We start from the raw sequence: 23,365 nt of genomic DNA on the forward strand, positions 1-23,365 counted from the left end.
TTTTTATTTATTTAACAACCAGTTAATTTGAATGGTTGGATTTGGTAAGACCCCCTGAAGGATTTCTGTTGCACAACACTCATGAGTTCGAATATAATATTTAAATAAAGGATTTCCTTTATTATCTTAATTTTATCTTCCGTATTAAACTCGGCTATTTGCTTTCTGAAATAAAATGTTTATTATGTAGCTTTTTAACGAGGAAAATATTTATCATTTTTTTCTAATACGTAGGTACCAACATATGGCAAATAAAACCTCCACATGATTACAACAGTCTAAAACATTACATATGCAGACAATCATGAATCTACGACATACTGCAAAATGTTAATAGTAAGACCTGTCAAATTATAAACATTTCATTTTTAATTTAGATTTCTACTATGATTATGTCATGCATGCAACGTTTCTATTCGGCAAGCAGTAGACAATGAAACATTATTTTTATTTGAGAATATTTATTAATGAAAATAGTCGCAAGTTGTATGTACTGTAAATTAATGAAAGTACCTACATAGAAGTAGATTTTCATTATTTTTTTTATTCATTGGACTCGTTCTATGTTTTTTAACAGTGACAAATAAAATTAAATGCATTAGAACTAAATGAAAACCACGAAGGTAATTGGTTTCCAGACAGGTAAGAGTATTCATATTCAACGAATGACGTCAACATGAGTCATGGGTCCAAAGGAATCTCACTTCACCATCCGGCCATATCGCAGCCATAGAATGCATATAGAAATACATACTTTATACTATAGAAACGAATATAAAATGCCCATAACGAAGTATAACGACAGAATTTAAAAGGTCTCTTTCTGATTCATCTCATCAGATACGGTCAATATAAAGGCATAATACTTAATTATACTATACCTTCATAAAATGCAAGATTGAAAACCGCTCAAAATACTAAATACCGAATATTTCTGAATTTTATATACTCGTACAACGATTTAACGGCCAATAACATAACTTTAAAGGAAATCAAAATCTAACGTATTCCGCGTGTGCCAGTATTATTAAAAAATCGCTGTCATACAATCGAAGAAATTTTACTAGTTTGTAACTAAAAAGCTTTAAAGCGTAGGCAGAGAGGATACAACACCTACATTCATTCACCTTCTTAAGCACGCGCGCCGATTATTCCGACTTTTGACATTTCTATCATCACGTATTTGTTGGATTTAATCATGATATGTCTTTCTCGGTCTTCCTCGATTTATGCATCCATCAACATTCGCATCGTAAATGTTTTCAGCTGTTTTTTCGCTGTCCATTCGCTCTACATGTCCAAACCAACGCAAAACTCCTTTGATTTTACCGATAATGCTTACATAATATGTATCTCTGCCTCACATAATGTACGGATCTCGACATTTCGCACCAAGGGTGCCATAAGTAAAAAAAGAAAAAAAAACTGTATTTTGAGTTAAGTATGACATTTAATAGAATTTGGAATTTATTTCACTGTGCCAAACTGCCATATCTAAAAAGTTCATGAAAACCGCATAAGAGTGCATAATGACACATTAACATGATATTTATTTAAAGTCAGTTTATATTAAGTGTCAAAACTAACAATTAAAGATATTTTAAAATAAATATTTTTGTAATTATATTACGGTATAATTATATTGAGTACATTGTATTATTTTTATCTGTGGTCAAAACTTGCGAATGTTAAAATTTTCCAAATCGTTGTTCTCATTTTGACGCATTTAGAGTTGTGGCACTCTAGAAAGGTGGGGGGGTGCAATCTGTACACCTATTGTACAAAGTTTTACCACACATTCGCCCGAGAGATCAGCCTGATTCCGCCTACTTTCATCCTCGTTTTTCCAATTCCGCTAATAAGTAAAGGGGTAATTTCAATCCAAAATCAAACGGGCATGGGCAATTTGCTCGAATTTATTTATTTATTATATATACGGCCTAAGCCAATTACAACAGTTACATAAAGAAACATAAATGCAAGAAACTGAACAAAAAGAACATAAAACTATTTAGCAAAGACAAACAAGGGCAAAACAAAAAGTGTATACAATATATTCAAGAAAACGAAAGACCAAAAACTTTGAGCTAAACCATGCCAATCCAACTTCATCCCACACTGTTTAGTCGCGAAGAGATCTACGAAAAGCCGGAAGATCTATCCCAAAAAATTCCAAGTCGTGTGATGAATTGACTAATCTACACATTCTGGACATTGGGGCATAAAAACCAAAGTTGCTCTTAGAAGATTTACATTATGTTTGCGCAATTATTGGTTGTATACTCAACTATGATATCAAAAAGTAAAATTACTACTTTTTATAAAATAATCAATACGATCACAGTGAATTACAGAGATTTATGGTTTCTAGTTTTGAAAGGGTACCTAATTAATTCCCAGATATTTACTCCTCGTAACAGGTGTACTACTGTAACAGGTGTATTCTTATTCAATGCGAGTAGCGGACGTAGCGGTAGGCAATGGAAGATAGTGGCTTCCTGGGGACTCAGGTCGCACAACTTGGACTTCAGGTAAGATCAACATTCAACCCATCTTGTTCGCCTGCCCGGGCCCAGGAACCAGGTATACAACCTTAATATTTCTATATCCCGTCCATTATCCCCGTTGTATTTATCACATTAGATTATTATTATTATCATATCAAATACATCAAATGACACATTTATAGCTAATTTAAGAAAGAACGAGGAGTTTCCTTCTTATTGCCATTGACGTATTGTGTGCACTCCAAATTATAAAGTTTTTATTTGAATATCCAAAATACTCCGTAGGTAGTTAAAAATCTAAATGTTTCATATATTTATTTCATGTACTTATACTTACCTAAACTTCAAACTCTCCAAACTCGAAGGAACATGGCTGAGGCCATTTTTATGTATAAAACTTTAAATAACATGATAGATTGCCCTAAGATTCTATCACTTAGTAATTTTAGAGTCCCAGAAACGCAGACCAGAAACCAATCTCTTTTTTAAATTTCTAAATGTTCCACTAAATCTATTCAAAATTAATTTGTAAATATAACCCGCAATATGTGTAATCAGAAATTAAATTGTATTGATATTAATAACATATCTTTAACTTCTTTTAAAAGTGAAATTTCCAAAAATAATTCAAGTTATGATGTTGCGCCTTGAATCCGCAGCCTATATTATGCAGGTTATGTGCAATTCTGTATGTAGGCAGATTATAAATGTACACTGTATGGTCAACTATATTTGTATTATATATTATAATGTGCAATTGTGTATCCAATATTCAAAAGTAGATATATTTTGAATAATATGAATTACATTTACATTTCTAGTAATAGTTTTGTATGATTAGTTATTTTATGTTATGTATAATTTTTATGTGACAACATTTACAATAACAATATTAACATTATTTTGAGTTTGTCCAAATTTTTGTAGACAAGAACTGGATTCGACTCCCTGGGGAGCTGTTTATATTAACATATTACAACATAGATGAAGTGTGTAAAGTGGCCACTTAAACCAGCCATTGACAGGTCATAAGCCCTGTAGATGCCTAGACTTCTATATTACCTTCTCTTAAATGTTCTTCATCTCTGTTGTAATATGTTAATAACAATATTATGTGAAAGCCTCTAATTGGACTTTATGATATGTATTTATGGTATAATTGTATCTTATAAATTTATAAATGTCTGTTGGCTTTCCAATGAAATAAAATAAATAATTATCCCCAGAGAACGTCATTGAAATATTGTACTTTAAATAGACGTACGGTAGACTGGGTAAGATACAAAAAATATTGAATGGGGGTAATAGAACAGCACTCAAAGGTGTATCAAATTTGAACAGTATATTTATTTATTTATATACACGCCACCGAGACAACTTGTAATCAAAGAAATCAAGACTCGGATATTTGGCGGCAGACCTAAGAATTCCAGGCATGTGGGAGTGAAAACCACGATAAGTTCTTTATTTTTCAGTGTGGAAAAGTATATTTCGTCTTACGTTTCTTGTTTGGATATTTAAATTATAGAGCTCAGTAGTTCAGGTGCATCAGTGAGTGAATTGAGGATTTTGAGTAGGACTCAAAAATCGGATTTATTTCGACTATCACGAAGAGAAGAAATATGTATTGAAGATAGTTTACAGCTCATCATAATTATATTCGCTTCTGGGTAAGCTTAGCATCCAGCCTATATATGGTGAACAACTACCACTACTACGACTACTATTGCCATCACGCCATTTCCCCGTAAGGGTAAGGTAGAGAAAATGGACCGCCACAGACGTCTATCCTGGCATATATTCCTAGCTTCTTCCACAATCATAAATCTTGTCATACATGCCCTTCGGTTATGTCTGTTTTTGAGATGACCAGACTTCAGATTTTGGTTTATCTGATTATGCCACGTCTTCCTTGGTCGTCCATTTGTTTTACATGACCAAACAATCTCAGAGACCCTTTCTTAATCTTATCAATTATACTTGACTCAGATTTACACTCTCGTCTGATTTCATCATTCGTAACGCCGTCATGCATTGATTTCCCACACATTAGTCGAAGAGGTCGCATTTCAACCGCATTCACTCGGATTTCATCCTTCCTCTGCCAGTTCCATGTTTCACTTCCATACATAAGTGTTGGAACTAAAACTCCGTTATGCACTGCCAGTTTAGCTTCGATTGACATATTTTTATTAACAAATACTGTGCTTAGTGCGCCATTCATTTTGTTGCCTGCATTCAGTTTCTTTTCAACATCTTTTTCTACTCTTCCATCTCTTGAAAACATGCTTCCCAGATACACCAATTCTTCTACTTGTTCAAGACATTCGTTGTTTACATTTATTTTGCAGTCAGTAACCTCACTTCTGATTTCCAATACCATCACTTTTGACTTACTTTCGTTCATCGCCAATTCGCTCTCCAGGCAAACATCATACTGATTGATTCAAATTCTAGACACTATTTTTTGCAAATCCTCGTTTCTGCTTGCTAACAGAACTGCATCATCAGAGCACAACAAGCAGCTTACTGAAAAAAATATCAATATTTGCTCCAATACCCATACATTCTATCTCTTTCATACTATCTACTTTATCATAAGCTTTTTGCAAATCAACAAATGCGCAGAATAGTTTCTGACTTTTTGCCAAAAACTTCTCCGTTAGCATTCGTAGCGCAAAAAATTGATCCGTGCATCCACGTTCACTCATAAAGGCTCCTTGCACGTCCCACACTTCATCTTTCGACACCTTTCTTACTCTCTCGATTATATTTTTTCCATACAGTTTACCGACAGAACTCAGAGGACTGATTGCTGTTGCTGATGTTGAACTGATTTATTATTTTTGAATGTGAACATCATTATATGGAGACCAGATAACAGAGGAATACTCGCGGAATTTTGTTATATTATACATATACTCGTATATCACAAGAGGCTAATAAAACCAAAATTATTGGCGATTTAAATCACAGAGCACACTGATTTGAAAAAATAAATCACATGTAATCAGTGTGATTTCATCGGGGAATCTAACTCGGAACCCACGTGCGTGAAACGAACGTCCAGGCCAACACACTAATATAATGATCGTGTAATTTACACTTCTTTTTACAAAATACAATATAAAATCAAATTTTGATAGTATAAATATTTATCGTGTAAAGCGCACTAAGTTATTGGATCAATAAGGCATGTAGACCTACGAAAAATACAAAAATCTCGTCACAACTTTCGAAAATGAAACATGTTTATACTGATGTATGGTTGGGTTAGGTTAGGTAGGAATCTGATCAGCAATATAAGTTCTAATTAAATGCAGTTTGAATTAAGAATATTCGTCGGTATCTTGAATCTTACGCACACACAAATTAAATCATGATTGAAAACAGCACGGAATACCGAATTTTAACGGGTTTAAATTCCTATACAAAAATACCACTTATAAAAAAGTTCACACGGTCATACAAAAAGTTTATTTGAATACTGATGGATACATTTAAAAGATTTTTATTTAACGAGATGAAATATTGATGACACAGAATATTTTTCAGGTAACTTCTCGGCTTATATTATTGATTAAAATTCATTTTATAATTTATAATTCGTATGAGTTGAGTTACGAATATAACAAAACCATAAAGGTGCGCTAAAAACATACAGTTTACAAACGGTAAAAATGATTCAATAGTGAAATTAGAAAAATTAAGAATACATGTTGGTATTGAGAAAAGCTTCGATTACATTTAACATTATGATACCATTATTGAAGTCTTATGATATCATACCTTCATGTAACAAAAAATGATCAAGATACGGTGCGACGTGTGTACCAATGCAATGCCCTATGCACAATTAGGTACGGAAAGGTAATGATGATGATTGATTAATTTACTAACCCATATGTATTATATAGGTACTCACAAAGATAATTGCAACAAACTATTTGTTAACAAATTAAAACAGGGATGGAGAATACCTTAAATAAGGGAATATGGAAGTCTAGGCATTTACAGGGCTTATGACCTGTCATTGGCTGGTTTAAGTGGCCACTTTGCACACTGTGTAACATTCACCATTTTGCCTATGTTTGAACATCCATATTTCTTCAATTCTTCCATTTGTTGATTTTAGTGAAGTCAAAGAGCTGAAACCTTTATTGTTGTGAAGAGATTCATCTGACTGAATTATTCACATACTAGGCAACGCCTAAAAACATTTTTTCAATTTTTTAGGTTATTAATTCACTCTTTCTGATGACACTTTACTTATATGGCTGTTTATTTTTTACAGTGTAATTATTCAACAATGTTTTGAGTATGTCCAAATGTTTGCAGACAGGCTAGATTTCCTCCCTAGGGCCTAGACTTCCATATTCCCCTCTCAAAAATGTTTTCACTCTCTGTTGAAATAAATTTAGTGTGATAATTGTTAGTGGAGGACTTTATATCGAGATAGCTTGGGAATGTTATGAGAACATTAAATTCACAAATCTTACACAGTTATATTGACAGTCAACCATTATTTCTGTTATTAATTTTACATTTTTTTTATTGTATTTACAATTATTCGTTTTCATGTTCAGACTTGCTAGAAAGTTTCGTGTTAAATCAGGATATACATTCATTTAAATTACAGTAAAACTCCAATTATCCGGATTAATAAGTGCTAGATTGTATTGCTTTTATTGAAATTTTACAGTGATTTGGAATGTCATTAAAAACATATCCAGCAAAGTTAATTGCACAATTGAATTAAAATGAAAAACATCTCCTTCATTTTTTTCTCTGTATTTGGCTAATCGGATGACTGGAGTTCAGATGAACGGAGTTCTGTGTAAGCGTTATATCCATTCATAGATAAATTTATGTTATTAATTAATGACACATCAATATAAAAAAACATAATTACAAAAATAATATTTTTTAAATCAAGTTGTCGAGCTGCTTGCTGGCTGCGTATAAATGGGGAAAAACATTTGAAAAATATTTTATGCTGTATATTTATGAATTACAACGTTTTTTAGTCATTATTAGTTTAATTTCATTAAAGATTCTTTTAGATTTTGTTTGCGTTATTTACGTGGTAAAATATTATTTTATACTGTCTACAAAATTTTATAACGAATCGTCAGAAAAGTTTTGATCGTAGATTCGAATCGTCATTTCGTTGCGGAGATGGCAGAAGCGCATTTCTTGGCTGGAGCACGAAGGTCGCGCGCATTCCTCACGCGGACACTTCCTGCCTTTGTGCTTCCCCCGGCCCCCGCCCGCACTGCCTACGGTGCCTACCGCAGCCCGAGTCAATGCCTCCGATCCCGACTCCCGACAGTCCCGACCGACATAACTAGGGTTGCCATATTCGGCTAGGGTCTCGTCGGGACGTTCTGGGGTGGAAGATGAAGTAAAAAAAAAGCTATTTTAAAATGAAATTTCAAAAATATATAACAGATATTTTTGTTACTTCTTACAAGATTCTTGCGGAAGAATTATTTACTTAACATACTTTTTATTTTACTTCTTTGAGCATTTCTTTTTGCCCCTTTACGTATACAATAGAACCCTGTGCGAGACATCTTAAAATTAATACTGCAATATTGATTTTACAGCTCCTGGCAGCGGACGATTTATTTCATCAGTCCACTGGGACGACATCAATGCTATTACTTTTTCCACGATGACTTTATGCGCAGGAATTTAAAATACATACTACCAAATTTCAAAAATTTACAAAAATAAATAAACTTTTCTCCCATAGAATCTTTCGACTTCCATTCTATCGAGGCAAGTTCAGCCTCTACGAAATTCTTTACATACATGAATCGCTAAAAGCATTTGCCACGATCTTCTTGTTTATAGTCAGTAGGGCCGTGGAAGATTTTTGTAAGTTAAGAGTGTTGTTGCATTGCGCAAGTTTAAATCGGGACAGAGGGTATAATAACAGTGACAGTCCCAATATACCAGGACGGATGGCAACCCTAAACATAACCGATTCCACAATCCTCACGGCGAAACTTTGCTTTTCTTGCGGCACGCCACCAAACCACGTCAATGCGAATATTGCGAATGAGTGTTCATTGAAGCTTTAAATGCAAACATTTAAAACTATCTTTTACAACACTGGCATATTTTTATTACTTCATCACTATGAGAATTGATAACAGAGTTGATTTAAACAAAAAAAAAACGGATTTTGTAAAAGACTCCAGCGCCGTGATTACGAACGCTATCTTCATCGGTACGTATCGAGGCGGTATAAACGAACATCGATATTTATAAGAAAATGTTTATAGAGAAATTGTATGAAAATTCAAAGTATCTTCGTCGGTAGCCTGTAATCGAACATGTTTAGAAAATAATGTTAAGAACAAATTATATTTGTATAGAGAAAACTTAATTTCAGTTCGTAGATAAAATTAAAGATAAATTTAAACTTCCCGTTAGAAAACGGACCCTAAAAGGAATAAAAATATATGACGAGATGCCAGAAATTACGAATAATTCAAATAATGAAAGAGTAAAAAAAAACTATTATAATTTAATAAATGACGAAAAATGTACTTTGGAATGTGGGTAATACGTAAGTATAATCCCTACATATGTCATTTAAACTAATTTGAGAAAAGTATTCGAGTATTTTTTTTTGCACCACAACAGGCCAGGAGGCCCAATGACAGTGGTGAATTACATCACAGAACATCCAGGCTTGAGAAAAATAACATTTAATTTTTGTGCTCTCACCGGGAAACGAACCCGAAACCTTCCGTGTGTGAGTCAAGCGTCTTGACCACTACACCACGGAGGCCACCTATGTCTTACAGTCATACTAACTAAGGAAGAATGCATGAGACATTAAAAATATATTTAAGTCATTATTTATATATATTTAACACATTTTCACAAAAATATATACAGAAATAGGTACCTAATACTTATTTTTCGGGCACAATCTGTGTTCAATAGCTCAATCACAAATAACTATCGACGTGCTAATAAGCGACAGGATAACAATTTCTCACCATGGTTGTTTATCGTAATCGCGATCACAATGGAACATCCGTGAACATCTAATATTAAATGTCAAAATATTTACGTTTCGCGACGGATAATCCTGCTGCGCAATCACATATTTGAATCTCACCGGTGTAAATATGGAAAATATACCAGAACTGCTATTTTTATTTATTATTTATCATGCTATTTATTGCATTTAGCCGGTTATTGGCAATCCAAATGTCAAGAAAAGCAGTCGCCATAGTTATTGTAATTTAATTTTCACTTTTTTGTATTAGATACTCCTTACTATTTTGCATATGCAATATATTGTATTATTTTTTATAATAAACGCTGATTTTTCGCCAATGAACTGTATTTATTTACGAGGAAAACGAAAAAAACCGACAAGAGCGTTGACTTATAGATTACACACGCGTTGACATATGACTGCAATAACTTAAGCATGTTCATTATTGTTTATTGTGATCGATAAAATGCTTAGCATGTTTTTAAACACGTCGATAGTTGTTTGTGATTGAGCTACTGCTTTTATTTAAAATATTTGTATAGTGTTCATAGTTATATTAGTATATAAAAATATTAAAAAAACATATTATGGATAATTTTTAAATATGGAAAAAAAACGTTTTTTTCTAAGAAGAAAAAAATAATAAGTCAACGTCATCGTTCCCTTTTCAGACCTAATGGTACATAGGGCACTGAATTGGAACGACAACCGCAGCATATTTTGATTTTTAAAAATACACGAAGGAAAGATGATCAGTCTTAAACATCAGGTGCCAGTCCAGGGACTATGAAATATTCTAGTGTAAAAACACCTTTTTAAATCTATATTTCACGTCAACAATGCCGGAATTTGAACCCGAGACCTCTTGCATGGTAGGCAAACGCGCTGACCATTAGACCACAAGGCGGACAATAATAAGTACTGTGCAGATATTGTATCATTATTACATCTGCAAAAAAAAATTCGATCCATGCGAGCAGTATTTTACAATATGCTAATTTTTATGTAAGACAGTTTCATAAATGCACGGACCAAAAGCAGGAATATTTTTGGTTAAAGCGAACCTTGCGACAGAGACAATTTATGGAGTAAATTCAGTGCATCTATTGTTCTTATGTTACATTTTAGGATGTTACCACTGGCCCACTAGCACGTCTAGAATATAAATATTTATTTTGCTCCTGGAACGGGCATTCATTCATTTGACTATTTGGGACCCCACATTTATTCAGATGTAAAAAAACAATATACGCATTATTTATTATTATTGTGGATAACTTATATGGCGCCATTTTCGTACCTCAAGGGCGCTTTACAGAGTGATTATATAAAGTTATAAATTTAATTTGAGCTTTTTTAATTTAAGAAAAACAATGTACTTTGTCACCACATGCTAAGGATTTATTCAAAAGAATCAGAGAACAAGTGGGTTTTAAGTTTCTTCCGAAACATCACTTCACTCTCACAGTTTCGCACCTCTGCTGGGAGAGCATTCCATGCCGTAGTGCGTGTTCGCCGAACTTGGTGCGCTGTTTGCGTAGAGGTATAATAACTTTTCCTTTCGACGTAGATGTAGCTGATCTAAGCGTAAGACGTATGTGAGCTAGTACATCTGGAATGCATATTTTTATAATCTAATTACCGGATAAAACTTATGCGAATAATAATTTCAATATGTGATGTACCTATACAGGTCTGGATACCCAAATATTGTGTTTATATAAAACATCAGATAATACAATATTTTGATAGCGTGTCGAGAGCAGGCTTTGTTTCTCGAAATGTCAACACTGAGCCTGAACTAAAGCACTCAAACAAATTACCTGTCAACATTTTTGACACAATCGACAAAGTGAAAACACACCGTTTAGGAGGTTCTAGTTCCTACGTAGGACTTTATAAGTAATTTTTTTTTATTTATAAGATCAAAAGATGTAATTTCAAATACAGGTGAATTATAAAAATATAAACATACCTTAGAACACTGTAATTGGTTTAAGACAATAAATTATACAATCAGTATATTTTATTTACGGAATTTTTATCTCCACCGTTAATTTCCCCTTGATGCTGTTTTTTTTCATTCGCGGCAAAGCACCCGAATTCGGGTATATACCAACATGCCGTACAATGAACCGAAGTTATAATGACAACAATTATTAAATAAATAACTAAAGCATGTTGACTGTTGACCGTAATAAATGAGCGTATTTCAAAAAGCAGTAAACAACTTGGGAAACAGGACTGAACAATCAAATAATAATAAAGAAAGTTATTTTAAAAATAAATTAAATTTCGTAATCGTATCTTGTTTTGAAACGAATATGAACGTTTAAGTTGTATTTTTTTAATGTTTGAACAGCACACTATTGTAAGATAAACACTTAGTGGAAAAAACAGACCCAGTAAAAGAATATTCAACAGAAAATCATTATTTTAGGCAACAGTCTGCAGTTAACCCTATTCTTGGCTATGTATTATATAGGATATATATCGTCGGGATCGTAGAACAACGACGGATGTGCGAAAAATGCGACGTTGACTTTCATTTATATTTGATCTTAAAAAGGCTATATAAAGGCTTTATTTTCCAGGCTTGAAAAAAACTTATATGTTACTGACCCTAGTACCAAATAATACTTTAGTACTTATCAAGTTGTGACCTAAAGTGACAAAAAAAATAAACCGCTCTCATGTAAAATTAAAGATAATCACATGCACAATCCGCCAAGGTCCTGTTTTTTGCCTGTCCGGATTGTCGAGGCCCTACTATAACTGTAGTAGGTATTGTAATTTGAAGTAAATAATTTGCCTAGACTTATTTTACAGCTACGTTGAAGTATTTTCACACCGTATTCATTCAATAAAATATTAGAGCGGAAAGATGCGAACATACAGTCATGTTCTCAGTGGAAAATACAAGCTGCAACATAATGAAAGTGCACCAAATCATTTAGGTTCTGTATCATTTTCTCATGCGATTTTACAGAATCCGATACAGTGGGGCCCAGTATCAATGATAATGTAATTCGTTCAACGCTCTCACTTCTATTCTTAGAGCATATACTCTATTAGTCTAACTAAGACCGTTGTGTTTACGGCTACTTGTAAGAGACATGCTAATTAATGCAAAAGATAAGTAAGAAAGCATTTGGCTAAAACATCATGTTAAGACATTTTGTTTTATAATTTAATACTAAAAGATTTAAAAAATAAAAAAATATCTTAATTTTCAGACCATTCCCTAAAAGTTGTAAATAACTTGTGCTGGAAAAATTGTAATCAAGCTGTGGTAGAGTATTCTTCGTAAGTTCACAAAACTACCACAGGACCACAACCTGATTCAACTCGGTTCGCTGTCCCAGAATGAGTTGTGTAACTCTATTCCTGAGAATAAACATTTAATTATTTTATTAACCCGGAACATAGTGGTACATAAATCGTCGGGATCGTAGAACAATGACGGATGTGCGAAAAATGGGACATTGACTTTCTTTTATAATATTTGATATTGATAAAGTTATTTGGTCTTTTTTTACAAGGTTTGAAATATATATATATTGTAAATAACTTACCCAAGTATCAAATGGTATACGTTTGCATTTTCAAAATTGCGACATAAAGTGTAAAAAAAAATCAAACATGTAAAGTTCGAGTCGAGTCGATATTCTACGATCCCGACGAAATATACCACCAGTAGCTCAATCACAAATAACTATCGACGTGTTAATAAGCGACGTGATAACGATTTTTCACCATGGTTGTTTATCGTATTCGCGATCACAATGGAACATCCTTGAACAAATTATATTAAATGTCAAAATATTTACGTTTCGCGACGTTAACCCTGCTGCGCAATCACACATTTGAATCTCACCGGTGTAAATATGGAAAATATTCCAGAACTGCTATTTTTATTTATTATTTATCATGCTATTTATTGCATTTAGCCGGCGGTTGGCAAGCCAAATGTCAAGAAAAGCAGCCGCCATAGTAATTGTAATTTAATTTTCCCTTTTTTGTATTAGATACTCCTTACTATTTTGCAAATGCAATATAAGTATTGTATTATTTTTATAATGAGCGCTGATTTTTCGCCAATGAACTGTATTTATTTACGAAGAAAACAAAAAAAAAACTGACACGAGCGTTGACTTAGAGATTACACACGCGTTGATTTACGACTGCGATAACTTAAGCATGTTCATTATTGTTTATTATGATCGCTCAAATGCTTAGCATGTTTTTAAGCACGTCGATAGTTATTTGTAATTGAGCTATTTTTTACTAATATTTCGTATTAATAATAACTCTTCTCACAAGAGTATCGTAATAATTAATAATGTATACTGGTAGATCTTCAGAGGAATAATTAAAAGCCATTTTGATTTTCAATCACGAAGTTAGCTATAGTTTATTGCAATACATGGGTACTCAGGTCGAGAATTACAAGCGCAAACCGAAACTGCCTGTTACACGTTTTTGTTAAACCCAAAAACCAAGCCATAAATTTGGAACGCTCTTGTTCTAAGCAAAAGATCGAAAGGGCGTCTCTTTAAGCGGGAGCGAATTATTACTCTGAGGGTAGTCAGTTTTCCACTCCGCTTTTCCAAATGCAATAGGTTTATTATCTTAAAAAAAAACATAATTTTATTTGGTTTGCAAGACGTAAATCAACATAAAATATGTGCCCTACAAAGAGCTAATGATATTTTAATTTACGTACTTGCGATGACGAATAAAATTGGTCAAGAGTTTTCAACTAGATGGCTACTTTCAGTTAAAAATCCAGAAAAAAGAAATCAAGAAGAGATAAGTCAGCCTTGCAGTGTAGGGGTTGGCGCGTTCGCCTGACATGTTTAAGGTTCGATTCCTAGCAAGGTGGACGTGAAATATTTATTACTTATTGAATCAGCATTCACTTCGTAACACTTCGTGATGAATTATTGTAAAAATAAAAACTTACTCGATAGTAGAATAACCACATCCGGCTTTAGGTTCTACCACTTATTTAGTGATATATATTTTTTTTTTGTATAGATTCTATGATTACACTGTAAACAAAATTCTGTATTTATAATATTAGTTTTGTATCACCCGTCGATGGGATGAGTGGTCTCTCGAAACTACAGTTGTTTTCTTTTAATAAAAAAAGCGTGTAACATGTACCCTCTCTTCATAGTACAGTGTATATATTTAGTCAATTTTTACTTCTTAAAGAATAGGTATGTTTATCAATATTTTGTTATTTTTTGAAATTATTGATAAACCAACAATATGTTCATATACCACTGATTTTCTCAAATTAAACGGTTTGGGTAGGTAGGAAGAAATTTCCTTAAGGCAATATGCCCGCCCTTGTGCATATATACTCGTATGTAAACTGTATGTATACAAATTGTTTAAATTAATGAATAAATAAACTAACACTTATGAGAAAGTTTTTATTTTTATAACAATTCACTATGAAATATTCATTTGAAATACTACACTGTAACATTTAACAACTGTCGCTGGAGGCACCTGAAGCGTAAGACTAATCATCTTACTTTTATGTAACAGATGATTGAAATACGCTTCATTTAGTGTACCCATACATCACCCTATGCACCACTGCTTAAGGATAGAGAAACGATGATGATAATAAGTACTAAATATTATATACTTTCCTGATTTCAATATATAACATACTTGAATTTAAAAATATAATATACATAAAGATATAAAGGTTGTTTGAAATTTTATCATTAATTTAATACGAGTTAGTAATGATTTTTAATTTTATGGGTATTATTGAAAGATCGTCATTTTAGTAAGCAAATCGTAAACACAATTTATTTATGCTATTAAAATAAATTGCTATCAATTAAATCCGTTTTTGTCTATCTTTATAATTATCTAAAACATTTAAGTAACCTAATAATAAATTATATTTATTATCATGCAGAGGATTTTTTACTATCAAGTTTTTATTTGATAAATAAGTATTACATAATAATGTGCTTTTTAATGTGTAGTTATATACACTGTCGTTACTAGGGAGGCCATGTTTAGTGCACATATTATTATAGTTTATATCACCGTGATTCAAACACCCACTAATGTAATCACACTAGCGCATAGCGTGAGAACTCGAGCCTAAAGCTTTTCAATTTATGCTGCCTGTTCCCTACATTTATGTAAATTATCTGTTTATTGTGCGCCACTGATTTTTAAGTATTTGGTACGTTTACCTAGAACAGAAAAACATTTCGTGAAGAGGATACATATTATCATGAATTGACAGTACAATATGATATGAACCTAACTTTTTTAATCTTAGGTCTTACGATGATACCATCAATGAGTTGTCACAAAATGATAGAACGAATGGAGAAAACGAGAAATGAATACAATTTTAAGATCCTTATACTTACTAGGGAAGCATTTTTTAATCATAAAGTGACACCGATAGGCCCATTTCACATTAATGGCGGATACTTTTCATTATTTTATTTTTTCGTTTTATTTTAGTTTCTGCTCGCAGGTAAAAAAAATTGCAAAAGAAAATCAAGTGAAGACTAGCCTCATGGTGTACGGGTTAGTGTGTTAATCTGCCATTAAATAAATATATATATTTTTTAATATTATTATATGATACGATAAAAATCAATCCAACCTCTATTATTTTGTCGGGCCGAATGGATTTTTATCGTGGTGTGAAAACGGCCTTATACTTACAAGGGTAAAATTTTTTATTCATAAAAAGACACCGGTAAGCCCATTTTAGACGACATATGGCGCGATAAAATAGCATAGGGTGGATGGATATTTATTTATTGTATTATCATTTTTTAAATTTATTTATTGACAGGCAAACGCACTAACCAGTACACCATGATGCCGATTAATATCTACTCGATTTTCTTTTGCAGGATTTTTCGCCAATAGATTTTTCGTCAATCCACCCTAATTTTGCCGTGCCGTGTGGATTTGAACGATACGTGTGAACCTATCTAAAATATGAATACATAGTGTTAAACTGTACTAACATTATGTCATTTCTCTCTGAATATTAAGTCTTCTTTGTATATTCTCATTCTCACCGTGAAAAAATAAAAGTATATTGTGAAGTGTCCTCGGCACGGGTAACCCCAGTGAGTTCACATTATTTTTATAATTTATTATTGTTTATAATGTAAAAAAAAGGTTCTAACGATTAAGACTTTTTGCACGACATAAAACCAAATTACAGCACAAAAAACTCAGGATTAAGAAAAATCACATTGAGTTATTGTAATCTCCGAGAATCATACCCAAAACGCCTAATTGATCGACATTCCTATAATATTTACTATCTCTCAGTTATCACGTTCCACGTAGTAGCTATACGTTACATCCAGTTCACTCATACGACACGAGACACGACCAGTAGACCCGTAGACCGGGATCATATCGATTACTAACTTATTAATGCCCACTTATGCGGTGTGTGCAATACGCACTCGCACTCCACCACGACCCACGACATGGGAACATGGGAAGGTGCCGGTAGTTGCGGTGCACCCAATCCAACGTCTTTCAGGCAGTTCCTTCTGATGCTGCAACTGAAGTCGATTCATCACTTTTATCAGCACGGCGAATCCAATCCTGGCACTCCATATTACGAGACATCTTGAACTAGGTTACTGTGTACAGTTTGTATCGGTGATTTAGTAAGATTACTTCAACATGGCGCAAAACTATTCTGTCGATATTTTTATGCGCATTACACTTAAATAACCATTCACATTTCTTTCTCACAAAAACAATAATAAATAATATTAATTATAGAATTAAGAATAGTCCAGAAACCGCATACGCGCATCAAACAGAAGGCGACTAAACTACTCTTAAAAGAGTAGTTTTACGTTTTGACCCGTTAGTTTCTTTGTAGACGTCGCTCAGTACGCAACTCCCGCTTCGAATTCAACTATGCCGTATTGTGTCGTTTTAAAGTGTAGAAATACTCCTGGGATCTTAAAGAAACAGGATGGGATCACATTTCACGTGTAATTAGCAAATGCATGCGTAAGTAGCAAATGCATTACTTGAAAATGGAATTATTTTTCCATTTGTCAGATTGTCGAAGAAAACAAAATGGACATTTCGTTAGTGTTGCCAGGGTTTTTTTACCCTACTTTGCACATCTAATGAAAATTGTACCTCGGATTAAACAACGCCGTGGTGGACATTTGACCGACATTATCTTTAAAACATCAAATATTATTTAACATGAAATAAAAATATCCGTTTTATGTAAAATAAAATTTGTTTTATATTTTAAGTTCAAAGTTCATTAATTAAATTACTCTTATTAAATGACGCTTTACTTATCTACTCTGTTGTGTCAATCAATGTTTCCGCGTGCACAATAAAAAAAATTGAAAAATTACTAATTGCTTTATTTTTACCTTACATTTGTGCTGTGGTTATATTTTTTCCCATTTGGAAACATTACGCGGCGACTTCACGAATGCGCGCGACGAAAGTGGGGCAAAGTGGAGGGATTTTTGGACACAGTGCGATGTATTCAAATATGATTCTACGCTCCTTCTGGACTATTTTTAATTCTATGCTATTTATATTTAAAGCATTAACTTTGTGGTCAAACATTTTACTAAATGTTATTAAATATTTGTATCTAATCACTTATCGATTTTTCCATATCTATCGGTTTTGAGACGTACTCGTCTCTTCGTCGGGACACCAGTTAAACTAACGAGCAACACACAAAACCCGAACAAAACACAACTTCACCATAGTTGTAGCACAAAAATATCAAACCAACACGCGGTTTCAAAAAACCACATGCTTTAAAAAGGTAACCCTTACATTGCACAATTCGGAAAGTGGTTATATTAAAACTAGATGGATTACATCATTTTTTATTTTTGTACAGGCCAGTAGAAAGTTTATTTTTATTTTTATTATTTGCTAAAAGACTATTAAACTAAGACAATATATTTTTTTGTAAATTTTATGTATCGTATTATAGCGCTACGATTTTATATAAGTTTTGTAGTTACAAAATTACTACGCGTGTGACCTCTCAAGTTCTCTTTCCCTTCTTCTCATGAGTTCTACTGATTGGTCATCTGACTTACCGTTAACTGGAAATCTATCACAATTCTCTTATCATTGGTTGAGTTGGAAGAACTAGTACCGCCGTTCAAAGTAGTTCGTTTTTATTAGAATCGTTTTTTCCCATACATTTTCAAAAATCTTCACCGTACATTTTTTTATTTTTTAAATTTCATTTAATAATATGTACATACATTTATTAAGAAAATAGACAACTTATAGTGACACAATCAGGAACGACCCATACCCGCGAACTTGCTCCGACTCGCTAAAAAAACCGTGTTGAGTCGGGGCACTTGTAATGCATTGCACATACATACATATATATGCACACACACATACATATTATATTTATTTAATACCCACTTACTTAATTGTAATGAGGAAGTTCAGCTCTACGGCAAATTGGATATAAAAAATGTATTATTTCGCGCAGTAAAAATTATGGCATTAAAATACGGCGAAGTTTCTTGAAAATGTATGGATTTTTTTTTTTAATAAAAACGAACTACTTTGCATGACGTCACTAGTTTTTCCGAATCAACTAATGATAAGAGAGTTGTGATATATTTCAGTTTACTAGGTCAACTGACCAATCAGCAGAACTCATCGAGAAGAAGGAAAAGAGAACTTGAGACAGAACACGCGAAGTAATTTTAAAAATACAAAACTTTAAGAAGTTATAGCGCTGATACAATTTTTTAATTTTTTTTTGACATAGTTTAATAGACAATTAACAGATAAAAAAAGAAAATAAAAACCACTGAACTTCCTCATAATTACTGTAAGTACTATTTTAAACAAAGTAAGCTAATTTGAGTTTGTAGAAACTTTATACTTGAATTTTTTGATATTTTTTATCATTAACAGTAAAAAAATTGATAAAATATTATTATGGAGGTATTGCCCATAATGTTTTTATCTTTGAAGTATTTGAAAATATCTTATTTTTATCATAATTATGTCAAAGGTCTAATCTTATTTTAAATCAAAGCGTTCCTTAAAATTAAAACACAAGGTTAAATAATTTGATTAATAATTTTATTAATTAAATAATTTTTTGAAAATTCTACAATGCTGTGAATCTAAGAAATAATAATATTACACCTAAATATATAAATACTAACTATTAACTCAACAAGAAAAACGTTATTTTGTTGCATTATTGATTACTTTAATTTATACTTATATAAATACTTATTTAATTTATATTATGATAACAATTATGTTTTTGTAATATGTATATATTTTTATTAATGCTATTATTATTTTGTATACTGGTTTATGTTTGTTACTTCATTTATATGATTTATATTTTATTAGTTTTATAAGTTTTTAATGTTATTTCTCTTATTTGGATTGTAATTTTTAATTTAATTTATTTTTTAATATTGTATCATATGTAATTATTATTCTAAGTATTTATTGTTATTTTTTGTATTTAGATTGTTATATTTCAATTTTTATATTGTATCTCATATAAATATTAATTGTTTTTTTTGTTAATATTATGGTTTATTATTATTATTATGGATAACTAGAGCGCGATTTTTGTAATATAATACCTCAAGGGCGCTTAACAAAGTGATTATATAGATAAATAAATTTAATTGAAGCTTTTAAATTTGTAATTTAATTAAAACGGTTTATTTTGTTTTCACAAGCTACGAATTTATTCAAATGATTAGAACAAGTGGGTTTTAAGTTTTAAGTTTTTTCCTAAACATCACTTCACTCTCACAGCCTCGCACCTCTGCTGGGAGAGCATTCCATGCCATAGAGCTTAACACGGGCACAGCCTAAAATATGTTAGTGAATATACGAGTGTAATTTGAAATGAATAAATAAAAAAATAATAACTATGTACATAAATATTTTATTTAACACTTTATATACATATAATTTATAAACACATAAGGGCGGGCATATTTGCCGTTTAGTTTAAGAAAATTACAAGTACATAAACATATTCTAGGAAATCATACAGAATCTTAAAATTTTATACAAATTTTGAAAAAAAAAAACTAAAAATCTACACTATACTATAAAAAGGAAAGAGGGGATGGGAAGTAAAAAATAAGGAGAAAGGATCAACTCAAACATTTAAATAGTGACATTTCAATCAATGAAGGTAATTTATATTTTCATACCTCTTAATTATTTATTAAACTTATAGAGATATTCAGAATTTATGTTATTTATTTGGTGTTTATTAATGCCCGTAGCTATTCACATTAATATTAAAATATATGTATGCACCTATATCATTAATCAAAAATTTTAAACTTCATCATTGTTATATTATTAATATCTTATGGAGCATAGGGCACGGCACAGATACACCAATCGCAGCGTACCTCACTAAATACAGTGTATAAAGTGACTACTTAAACCAGCCAATGACAGTTCATAAACCCTGTAAATGCCCAGACGTTCATATTCCGTTCTCGAAAATGTTTTCTCTCTCTGTTAGAGTAAATTTTAATTTTAATAACTCCCTAGGGAGTGAAATCCTGCCTTGTCTACAAACATTTGGACATACTCAAAAAATGTTGAATAAACTAACTGCTAATTTAAAAAAATATTTTTTTTCAGGCGTCGCGTTGCCTAGTAAATGAAATAATCAAGCTATTTGAACCTCACCCACTTAAATTAACGTTTTAGATTTTTTACTTCACCAAAGTCAAAAGATGGATGAGTTAAAAAATGTGGATGTTTAGACATAGGCAAAATGGTGAATTTTACACCGTGTGTAAAGGGGCCACTTATACCAGCCAATGACAGGTCAAAAGCCCTCCATATTCCCTTCTTAAAAATGTTTTATTCTCTGTTGCAGTAAATTTCAAAACGAAATCCCTACTAAAAACATAATATTTATGTTTAATACCCAATTATAATTTGAATGGTAGGTATTTCCAGTTTTTAAAAAAAATATTTTTTTGAGAGAGGAATGCACGTTTTTACGAATGTATGGATACCCACTTTTATAAGTACCTACATAATATTTTTAGAATTCAATAAAAGTTTATAAGAAGTGTTGTTTCACAAAATACCTATAGTAAGTCAATTGTACCTAAGTAAATAAATGAATCAATCCGATCGGAAATTGAATCCAGACAATTTTGCATGTGGTTTTAGCCCAACGACCCGATGCGTTAACCACTATAATACATGGCGGACAATATTATGTTATTACTAAAGTACCCGCATTGGATTTGTTATCGGTCAAAGATTGGATTTGTGGTTGATCAAGGTGAAACGTAGGTTTTTGGAATGAATAAAAAAGGAAAAATAAGTAGGAATTATTAACAGGTACAGGTACCCCTACCAGTACCTTACCAAAATAATAATATTAATAATAATGTGATTTTATTACATGTGGTTTCCGATTTTGAATGGAACATTATTATTTTAAACGATTTTTTTTTTCTGCACCAATGATGAGAACATTTTAAAGGTCGAATGGAACCAGAAAATAAAAATAACCTAGAACCTACCCATGCAAGTACACCAGATAAGTTTAGTATCTATACAAAAAACAAATAAGTACCTGTACTACAAAAACCAGGTGATGCCATAACAGCAAAGGTAGCAGCCAATCCGAGAATAACGAAATGAAAACTTCCACTTCGCCTACTTGTAGAAGAACAATAAACTCTTTCTGTTTCCTCCATTACTGTATTAAATAAATGTGTCGGATAATTTGAATGAATGTTTTTATAGTTAATAACCATCGCAGCCGCACGAATGTTTCAAACTTTGGCACTCTTCTCAAAACTTTTTTGACACTTAGTATTTTATTTGTTTGAAACAAGCTGGTAAATTAATACCCTTAAGGAACTTCATCATGCACAAATGACGTCCAGCAACGGTCGGTTGCTAGGCATCGCAACCGCCACAACACACCTGTAGACACCTCACTCATAAGTTCAATCAACTTAATAAACGAACAGTATCAAACTCCGAACACAACTAAACACTCTGTAAACAACTAAACAATTGTTTTTCACTTTTTAAAAGTTTTATGAAATAACTTTACAAAGTTTTCGCGAGATCAAGACAGCACCAAAATACAGTCAGAACTCGTAACCAACTGCGGCAAAACTGCTGTCAGAAAAAGTACCGTGGAGCAAACATTCATGCCGATAGTATACATACATATACACAATACATAATACACTCGGGACTCGGGATTACGAAAGAACGCCGAACGGTTCTTAAAATGCAGTCCATTGCGCATGCTCAGTGTAATTATTGGAATAAAACGAATACTACTGACATCTTTTGACACAATTCTCAATAACTCCAAACACACTCTTTTATCGACATAATGAGGATTCCCACAATATCTGAACCCTGAAAAATTAAAATAATATATTTGTTAATAAACGCTAACTATACAATTATTTTTGTTCTTCACATATTTAAATTATTTAACTAGCGGTTTTTTGATTATTATTGAATATTTACATATTTTATGCAAGTAAAAAATAATATTTTTATTCATTGGTAATTATTTTATGAACAAAAAAAATCTGTATGGTATACTGAAGAGTATGAATTATAAAACAATTTCATTTCCGTTTTCAGGGAAAATATAGAAATTTTGTTTAAAAAAAATCTTGCATCAAAATTCCAAAAAGATTGTATATTTGCAACATGAACACCCCCGATAAGAGATATATATATATCCATATATTTAAATATATTTTTTTAATACAATTACAAATTA

At 32.0% G+C, this 23,365-nt stretch overlaps 1 protein-coding gene across 2 annotated transcripts in view; it reads right to left on the reverse strand.

Annotated features, from left to right (window-relative positions):
* Positions 1–22,830, reverse strand: part of sdk (sidekick cell adhesion molecule) — a 146,441-nt gene extending 123,611 nt beyond the window's left edge. The window contains exon 1 of one of the 2 annotated variants that reach the window (XM_088231467.1): positions 22,184–22,830. In XM_088231467.1, the coding sequence (XP_088087593.1) occupies positions 22,184–22,367 (184 nt within the window). In that variant the 5' untranslated portion in view covers positions 22,368–22,830. The remainder of the gene's footprint in view (positions 1–22,183) is intronic. The other variant, XM_088231466.1, reaches the window with a different exon arrangement.
* Positions 22,831–23,365: the final 535 nt, after the last annotated feature.

Source organism: Micrasema longulum, unplaced genomic scaffold (genome assembly GCF_059751315.1).
Source record: "Micrasema longulum isolate JH-2025_06_02 unplaced genomic scaffold, ASM5975131v1 h1tg000887l, whole genome shotgun sequence".
NCBI classification, from domain to species: domain Eukaryota; kingdom Metazoa; phylum Arthropoda; class Insecta; order Trichoptera; family Brachycentridae; genus Micrasema; species Micrasema longulum.